Raw genomic sequence first — 9,758 nt, forward strand, 5'->3', positions numbered from 1 at the left:
AACTACATAAAGACAGGGTATATATTTGTCATGAGCATACTCTGAAGGCACACACATGAGTTGTGTCCTTCCACAGTGTCAGCTTTATTCAGTCATAAAGCAAAGTTAAATCACAATGATAAAGCAGGTTCAGGATTCCAAACTCAATGACAACACCATATGATTAAACTTGGCTTTTTACACAGCACACAGAGCAGGACAGAAAATCGGCCACACTACAAACAAGATAACAGAGGGGTATAGGAAGTTAACAAACCAAACACAAAGTCAGTCTGGGGTTGCCCATTTGAGGTAAGACCTCCATCTCATCTGGGTCAGCTCCAGCCACTTACTGCTTAAGTTGAAGCAGTGAAGGATTTCAATTCTGTTCAGAGATCAATCGGGCAGAGCTTTCCACGGCACTTGCTTTTTCTAAGTGGTCAGACATAGAGGGGTCAGGTCTGAAGAGTTTGACAGTTAACTGACAAAATCCTTCCCTTTTTAAAGGGATTTAATCAGTTTGGGGTCTCTGCAGACCTCCTCTGGTTCTGCTCATTATCAGTTCTGCGGTGTCAGCTGACGTTTGTCATGGTGATATTTTCTAGTTGTAGTACCTGAACTGCTTCTGTCACTGCTTGATGCAGGCTCCTGCTTGACATGAGGGACCCCACTTTGCTTTGTAGAATATTATACCCCAGAATGTGGCACAGTGCCAGGTACATAGATCTTCATGGTAGCTGCTGAATGAACATTTGTGAAATGAATAAATTTTCTATGACTTTTTCAAAGGAGTTTTGTGACCAAAGTGAAGTTTTTTCTTTAATGTCAGAATTTGAAACCCAGTGACTTCTGTTTCTTTCAGTAGCTCTCATGCATCCCTTTATAATTATTTTTATTTGACCCTTTTAGGTAACACAAAGTCAATGAATAAATCAAATTACTCTTCAGTGTCTGAATTTGTGTTGCTGGGACTTTCTACCTCTAGACCAGTACAGCATTTTCTCCTTGCCTTCTCTACAGTGTTTTATGTAACAATTGTTCTGGGAAATTTCCTTGTTGTGTTTGTAGTGACCTTTGACCCTCACTTACGGTCCCCTATGTACTTCCTTTTAGCTAATCTCTCATTCATTGATTTGTGTTTTTCTACCTTAACGGTTCCTAAGATGATTCATGACCTGTACTCTGGGCACAAAACCATATCCTTTCAGGGATGTGTCATCCAGATATTTGCTCTTCATGTCCTGGGTGGATCAGAGATGGTGCTGCTGGTCGCCATGGCCTTGGATCGATATGTGGCCATATGTAAGCCCCTTCACTACCTGACAATCATGAACCCACAGATGTGCATTTTACTTCTATCTGGTGCTTGGTCTATTGGCTTCATTCATTCAATGGCCCAGTTAGCTTTTGTTGGCCATTTGCCTTTTTGTGGTCCTAATGAGATAGATAGCTTTTACTGTGACCTTCCTTGGTTTATCAAACTTGCCTGCACGGACACCTACAGAATGGAATTTGTTGTTATTGCCATCAGTGGGTTAATTTCCATGAGCACCTTCTTCTCATTGCTTATTTCCTATATCTTTATCCTGGTCACTGTATGGAAATATTCCATACGTGGTGGTTTGTCTAAGGCCTTTTCTACTCTGTCAGCTCACATCACCGTGGTGATTTTGTTCTTTGGACCATGCATCTTTGTTTATGTGTGGCCATTTCCCACTGTGTCAGTGGATAAATTTCTTGCCATTTTGGACTTTATGATTACACCCATTCTGAATCCTGTTATCTACACACTGAGGAACAAGGACATGAAGATGGCAATGAAGAGACTGCATAGTCAACTCCTGAGTCTGAGAATGATTTCCTAAACAACTCTCTGGAACGCAAGTTACTCTTTACATTTTCAAGCAACTTCAAGTAATACAAATGCTTAAATAATTATACAAAATTTGGAGCTGTTTTTTCCTAAAGCCCCCATTTTATTATATTCAGAATAGATCTGTAATTATGAGGGTACGTGGAACCTTCAGGTTAACTCTATTTAATAAATTGTGTGACAACTGAATTAAAGTCCAAAAAAAAGTTTACGGGAAGTTGAAAAAGCACAGATTACCAACTTAGAATCTGTTGAAAGTAGGACCTCAGATATTAATTAGACTCTCTGGATTCAAACTGTTCTATTTAGAGCTAATATACTAAAACTTTTGAGGGAACTATGAAATATATAGCTTTCCTTTCATTTAAACCTGGGATATGAATAATTCAGTTTTGTTTTTTTCTGAAAGACAAAAAAATATATGAGAGAGGATTTAAAACCTGGAGGAAAAGGAACAAAGAGGGAGATGTGAGGTAGACAGAAGTAATAAAGAAAGATTGAGATATGTAGGTGGGAAAACAAGAAGGAGAGCCTCAGAGATAGCATGTTTCATGTATTTGGCCTGTGGCTATTATACTTACCCCTGGTTGCCTCAATTCTATGAACTCAAGCCATCTCCATTTGGCCTGGGGCAGGGGAATATATATATATGTGTATATATATACATATATATATACACATATTTATATATATATGTGTATATATATATATAAAGTCTTTATTTTAAATATATTATATGTATACATATTTATATATATCTTATTTCATAATTTTTGAACTTTTGACTTAATGTCTATGACTCAATCAGCAGACATTCTTTAACTGCCAAGTAGATATTTGATATTATTAAATAAATATATGGCTGGTATTATCGAACCATTACTCTATCCAAATTATTTGTTGACAATTTTTCTCTAGTAGCTAGTCTTGTATAACACTTTTCTTGTTCAGGCTATGGGTCTTAAGTATATATATGTGTGCATGTGTGTGTAGAATCTGTAGAAATTGTGAAACTAATTTAATTTATATTTTGGTTTGATAACAAGAAGACCAAGCCAAATTCACTGCTAGACTTTGAAAGGACTTTACATCCTGAGTATTTGCCGTTGTTTCTGGTTATACATTCAGTAATATTTCACATTTTTCCTGTTCATAATTACTTTGTTGCTTAATATTTATGTTTGTAATGGATTCTTACTAGATACATTAAATTGAAAAGGATAAACATAAAGTCAGATTTCTGAGTGAGGAATCTGCCATACTTTTGATGCTAGCAGGAAAATGGAGAAAGCTAAAGTTCTAAGATCAAAAATTCTGAAGGGTAGGGGACCTGGCTGGCTAAGTTGCAGAGCTTGCAACTCTTGGATCTCAGGATTCTGAGTTTGAGCTCCACATTTGGGTGTAAAAATTATTTAAAAAAAAAAAACCTTAAAAAAAATTCTGAAGGGCCTAACTAAACCACCTAAAATATTTCAGACTGAGAAGCAAGAGATCCATTAGAATCATAATTAAAACTTGGAAAGGATATATCCAAGGAACAGGTATAAACCAGAAGTATACCGAGTCTTATAAAAACTACAATCCGATTCAAATATGCTCAGTACTTGATTGGATTAATGTGATTACACCATACCCTTTTATGCCCCATTGAAAAAACAGTAAATAGTTTCTGGAGGAATATATTAAATCAAGCCTATATGACTTTTTATATACAGTGCCTAAAACACATAAAATAGGAACATGCAAAGAACCAGGGATATATATGCCTCATAATTTTTAAGAGGAAAATAGTTAAAAGAAAAACACAGAGGGCTCAATTGCTGAAATTAGTAGAGTGTAAAGTGACATATTTTTAAAAAGTGCTGAAACAGTTGAAAAAAATGGAGAAAACAATAAAAAAATTTAACAGAGAAATGGAATATCTAAGAATCAAATGATATTTTAGAACTGAAAAAACAACGTAAAGTTATGAATGTAAGTAGGCTTAAAAACAGTGAACACAGAAGAATCAGTGAATTCAAAGACAAGTCAGTAAATAGATAATATCCAAACTGATGTAGAGATATAAAATACAAAAAAACCCTCAGAATGTATATGTGTGTGTACATACACACACACACACACACACACACACACACACACACAAATAGTTATTTTATATAAGGGTTTGTGTTTCAGACTCTATTTTGGGATGTTACAAAGTACACAAGACCATGTTACCTTTACTGGCTCTTTGGCCCCGGGAAACCCATTGCCACTGCTTATCTTGGGAGTGAATATGTTTACCTGCACACTGGCTGGAGCAGCAACTGCTGGAGGCCAGCCTGGGGAGGCTCAAGGTCTCCCAGGCTCCCAGGGGCTTCAGAGCTTTAGTGATATTGCATGCAAAATGCCTGCAAGGATGGCCTGCTGGTAGGTGCTCCAGCTAGAAGCAGCGCCTTCCAGGGCCCAGATCCTGTGCATTATTCTTAAGACAGTAGGGAAGTGTCTGCTGAGGAATGCTTTTCAGTGCAAAACAATGAATGACTGCCTAGAAGTCTCAAGAAAACACTATTCTCCAACCAAAAGACTTTCATATATTTCAGACCTTTCCTGTGGCTTTGCTCCTGTGTCAACATTCTATGGAAATTGATGAGTTTCTACTCAGATAAGGAAACTAGATGAAAGAGTACACTCTAAATAATAATGGCCTGATTCTTTTGGTAAAGTATTTTTATATTTAAGACCAGCAAATGTGAGAAGCACTTGGGTGGCTCAGTCTGTTAAGTGTTTGACTCTAGGTCTCAGCTCAGGTCTTGATCTCGGGGTCCTGAGTTCAAGTCCTACATGAGTTCAAGTGCCTACAAGCAGTCATGAGACTCTTTAAGAAAAAAAAAATACATGAAATGCACCTCTTTCATAAGGGATTTACTATTGTTCCTATACTTGGAATATTATATATGTTTTATTTACTGGCTGTTTCCATTTGGGGAAGGAAACAACTTTGCTTATTTAAAAGTTGAATATTTGTAATTTGTTGCTCCTAAGATTTTTATAACCTAACAGAACTTGTTCTTTCTCCATGAATTTACATTTTTTTAAATTAAGACAAGCAAGTATAAAACTGTTTTAAGAATAAGCTTTATTAATCAAATGTATCTTGATTTTTCTAAATAAGAAGATTGTTTAATTTGTATCACTAAACATGGGAGCTGTGTCTTAGCAAACTTGTTTGGAAAGATTCATGTTGTGTTTAGATTACTCCATCCTGTGTACAAACCAGACTTAGTCTATGTCTTCTTAAGTTCCTCTACTTTACCCTTGTGGTTGTACTTTAAAAAAAATACTACATTATTTCATGTCTTCAAAAAAGTGTTTTAATGTGATCATCAGAACATGCAAATAATTAAACACAAAATAATGTGAAAATATGACAACCTAAAGGAATTCTTAATGTCACAAGTGTTTTACTTTGATGAGGTGCCTTTGATTTAACTTGTGACAATTTTAAAAGGATCATTTTTATTTATAATAATCTTTGATGAGTTTGGAAATAAAATTTCTGCTTAATTCATCATTTAAAAAAATATGAAATTTGACGTGTATCTGGGTCCATGGATTTCAGATAAAAGATGTAAATTTGCATACCTTTTTGTGGCATACAGTAGGAAGAATTCTTAAGTTATTGATATGGGGCCTCGAGGGAATGGTCGAGAAAGAATACTTGATATGTTTTTGGTGCAAAAAGGTGCTTTTATTATAGCATGGGGACAGGACCCATGGGCAGAAAGAGCTAAACTTTTGCTGTGTGAAGCTGATTGTTATATGCTTGGTGTCTGAGGGAGAGGGGACACGCAAGGAGTGTTAAATCACAAATGTTTTCTTTGAATTTCTACTCATAAACTACTTTTACGAGATTTGTATGGTGCTTATCATTCAGCTTAATTTTAACTATCAGTGAGATGTATACAGGCAGTCATGAGACCCTATAAGAATGTAGCAACCAGCAGGTATTTGATTCTTATTGGAGCTATGTAGGCTACAGATCAGCCTTCTGGGCTAAAGGTGAACATTCTTTGGCTCCCATCCCTCTTCAGTTATGTTATATGTAGGAGTGAACAATTCACAAACTTTGTATATAATCCAGTTGCTTACAAGCCATCTGAACACTGAAGTGAATTAAATGGATAATTTATTCCAAAATCAGACTTTTGGACCTCACTTTCATAACACTTTTCCCTGTTTTTAACTGATATAGATCATGAACTTTCTAACCCATTTACAAATAAAAAGAGAAACAAAATCCCCAAAGGTTGTTAGTATATCCATCTTTGTATTTAATTTAGCACATCTTATGAAGATAATTACACAAATAGCTAAAATATTATGTTGAGGGGCCAACACTCTCATCAGATTATAATTAGGATGCATTGCTTTTCTGAGTATGAAAAGAAATACTTAATTATTACCTTTACAGATAAGGTAGCTAAATATCAACTGAGATACAGATAAGGTAGCTAAATTATTACCTTCTCCAGATAAGGTAGCTAAATATCAACTGAGAGACTAATTTATCCCTTAATAAATACAAAGAGCAATATTCAATGCACTACCTATTGACCAAAATTTAAAGATCTATGCGAAATGCTTTGCTCAAAGAAATGCTTAGCATAATAGAAAATTTTAAGTTGTTGAAATAGCAGCACAAATACTAGTAAGTAACATTAACTTGTTATTAATTTTAAGTCATTCTTGAGCACAACCAAAATCATAGTCATAGAGACTTGCCACATTTTCCAGACAGGAAATCATTTTGCATTCCGTGATCAACAAATAATTATGGAATATGATAGAATTGGCATAAAACTTTTATCTGGAGATACACATGATTTCCAAATGTGAATGGGGAAATGCTTCCCAGTCCCAAGCAACAGGACAGGCATGGGTAATTTAGAGATTCTGATACCGTGAGACCCTGAAATACTGAAATCCGTATGCTAACATCATAGTCTATTAATGGCATTTTTAATTTCTTTGTTCCTTAGAGTATAAATAGCTGGATTTAGGAGAGGTGTGATCACTGCATAAAATACAGCAAGAAACTTGTCCACCCAGGTGATGCTGAGTGGCCACAGGTAGATAAAGATGCAAGGCCCAAAGAATAACACTACCACTGTAATGTGGGCAGTGCAGGTAGAGAGAGCCTTGGATGCCCCATCCTTAGAGTGAAGGCAGATAGTAAACAGAATATAAGAGTAAGAGATCAGCAACACAATGAAGCAGATGGTTGCCAGTACCCCACTGTCAGCATTTATCCACATTTCTAGAATAGAGGTGTCTGTGCAGGCTAGCTTGATCACCAATGGAATGTCACAGAAAAAGCTATCCAGTTCCCTCGGTCCACAGAAGGGCAGTTTTATAATCATAGCTAGCTGGCTTATTGAATGCGCAAACCCAATGATCCATGATGTCATCACTAACCCAATGCACATTTGCCCGTTCATGATGCTGGAGTAATGAAGTGGCTTACAGATGGCTACATAACGGTCATAGGCCATTGACACAAGGAGCACCATCTCACCCCCTCCAAAGAAATGTCCAAAGAAAATCTGACACATGCAGCCTTCAAAGGAGATTATCTTGTTTTCCTTGAGAAAGTCTGTGATCATTTTAGGGGTAGTGACTGAGGAAAGGCAGAAGTCAATGAATGAAAGATTGGCTAACAGGAAATACATGGGGGAGTGGAGATGAAAGTCAACAATAATTAGGAGCATAATGAAGATGTTACCTAAAATAGTGATCAAATAAAGTGAAGAAAATATCACTAGTAGGAAGGCCTGGAGATCCCATGAACTACAAAGCCCCAAAATAATAAATTCAGACACCGCAGACTGGTTTACTTCTTCCATTTCGTCCAGTTTGTTCTAAATTTATCTGAAGAAAAGACAGGAAATCAGATTTTCTGAATAAACAGTTTGTGAATCAAGAAGATTTCTTATACATTGCTGATGGAAGTGTATACTAATATAATCAGTCTAGAAAAATGTTGGCCTTATCTTGTAAAGCTCAATGTTCACAAATTCTGTGGTTCATCAATTTCATTCCCACTTCCATAACCCAAGATAAACTCTTAGATATGTACATAGAAGTGTAATGATCCCCATAAGTAAGACAATTGAATATTAGTCAGAACCGTAATAAATTATAATTATAAAATGATATAGATGTATCTTAGACATAATAGTGAAAGTAAAGTCCAAAATGGATCCACTCAGCACAATTTTTATAAAATGAAAAGCAATAGAAAAATAACAGTATACATTGCAGGAACTCATACAAGTGGTTAAAACTATGTACAGAAAGAGAATTTGTAAGATATAAATAACCTCAAGTAAAGGGAGATGAAAAGTCAGCATAAAGATGAGCACATAAGCAGTTGTATGTTGTTAACAATTCTTTAGATCTTGTATTGTATTTTTAGATCATGTTTTCATCAGTATAATTTTACCATTAAATAAACAAGCAAGTAAATGCAAAATGTGCTTGCAAAAATTGTTAGGCTGTGTTATGAATGAAAAATTATGGTCAATTTGGGGTGTGTGGCTCACTCAGTCAGTAGAGTATGCAACTCTTGATCTTGGAGTTGTAAGTTCAAGCCTCACAGTGGGTGTAGAAATTACCTTAAAGTAAATTTTTTTTTTTTTTAAGAATTATGATCACTTCAATGCTGTAGACCTAGGTAAAGTAACATTTTTTAAAATGACATTTTGTTGTGTCAGGTCTGTATGTTAGAAAAATAGTTTCTATTTATAAATTTGAAAAACTGAAACAATGTTTAACACATTATTGAAGGGCAATTTTTTTTAATGAATACATGGATGAATCAATCAGTTTTTAAAATGAGATATTAATACTGTTTTTGCCAAAATGATAAAACTTATTCACTAATGAACATAGTTAACTGAGTACAAAGCAGATAAACTATCAAAAAGAAGATAGTTAAAATTTATTAAAGAATAAATATTCCAGGGATAAAGAAAGGATAAATCATGAGCAACAGGAAGAAATTGTTCTCTATTCATGAAATTCAAAGCTTACCTAACCTGTGAGAAATTTTTTACAGACTGAAGTATACCTCAGCCATAGTGAAACCTGAAGTTTAGTTTGAACACCAAACTCTAAAATGTGTTTGAAAGCCATTCTGCCAGACTTGGTATAGAACCATCGAATATACAATGTGGTGTCAGGTTTCCAATTCCAGACAAGATGGCTTCTGAGAAACTAAAATCTGGAAATCTCTACATGAACTAAAATGATCCAAAGTCTGTAATTAACTCTGGGAGAGAGACTATGCATCAAGCTACTAGAGGAAAATATTTTTGTGTGTGTTACAAATGAGAGTTTTGTAGTTAGGCAAATTCCTTCATTTCCCACATATCCATTAGAAGCCATTTCCATTCAATCGTATTTGCTTCAGCCTGAGAATTCATGATTTTTGAAAGATGTTCCAGGAATCTTTGGTGGAAGACTTTCTTTGCAATAGCAGAGTAAATGGCAAATACAAATTAACGAGATTTTTTATCAAATAAGTTAGAGACTTTAAGTTTGCCTTTAAACTTGTCATTTTTACCATTTAAATTAATTACTTTAAAAATTTAACAATCCTATCAGGCTAGAAAATAGATTGATATTCTCTCTCTCTCTCTTCCTTTGCTTTTCTCTCTTCTTCCTAGTTTCATTTTTCCTTCATTTTTTGCCATCTGCTTCTGCCACCTTTTAAAAATTTGTTGATCAGAAGGGCTTTGCTGCAATGGTTCAGTCATTTCCAGCAACCACTATTAATACTTGATGACTGGTGTTCATAGTTCTCTATCAAAGTTAGAAAGCAGCTCTACAGTATTTTTTCCCATTTTTATATAACTCAGTC

The 9,758-nt window shown here is 35.1% G+C and overlaps 2 protein-coding genes across 2 annotated transcripts; one reads left to right on the forward strand and one right to left on the reverse strand.

Annotated features, from left to right (window-relative positions):
* Positions 1-902: 902 nt before the first annotated feature.
* LOC116867514 (olfactory receptor 4F6-like) lies at positions 903-1,844 on the forward strand. The gene has a single exon (XM_032857138.1). It carries the CDS (start codon positions 903-905, stop codon positions 1,842-1,844), a length of 942 nt encoding a protein of 313 aa, XP_032713029.1.
* A 4,990-nt stretch (positions 1,845-6,834) lies between these two features.
* Positions 6,835-7,743, reverse strand: LOC116867515 (olfactory receptor 4K3-like). The gene has a single exon (XM_032857139.1). The coding sequence runs from the start codon at positions 7,738-7,740 to the stop codon at positions 6,835-6,837; it is 906 nt and encodes a 301-aa protein (XP_032713030.1). The 5' UTR covers positions 7,741-7,743.
* Between the last annotated feature and the right edge of the window lie 2,015 nt (positions 7,744-9,758).

The sequence above is a fragment of the Lontra canadensis genome, unplaced genomic scaffold, assembly GCF_010015895.1.
Source record: "Lontra canadensis isolate GAN:19392208 unplaced genomic scaffold, GSC_riverotter_1.0 scaffold12, whole genome shotgun sequence".
NCBI classification, from domain to species: Eukaryota; Metazoa; Chordata; class Mammalia; order Carnivora; family Mustelidae; genus Lontra; species Lontra canadensis.

Coding starts and splice junctions, on each gene's coding strand:
- LOC116867514 (XM_032857138.1), top strand. CDS start 903: ATGAATAAATCAAATTACTCTTCAGTGTCTGAATTTGTGTTGCTGGGA.
- LOC116867515 (XM_032857139.1), bottom strand. CDS start 7,740: ATGGAAGAAGTAAACCAGTCTGCGGTGTCTGAATTTATTATTTTGGGG.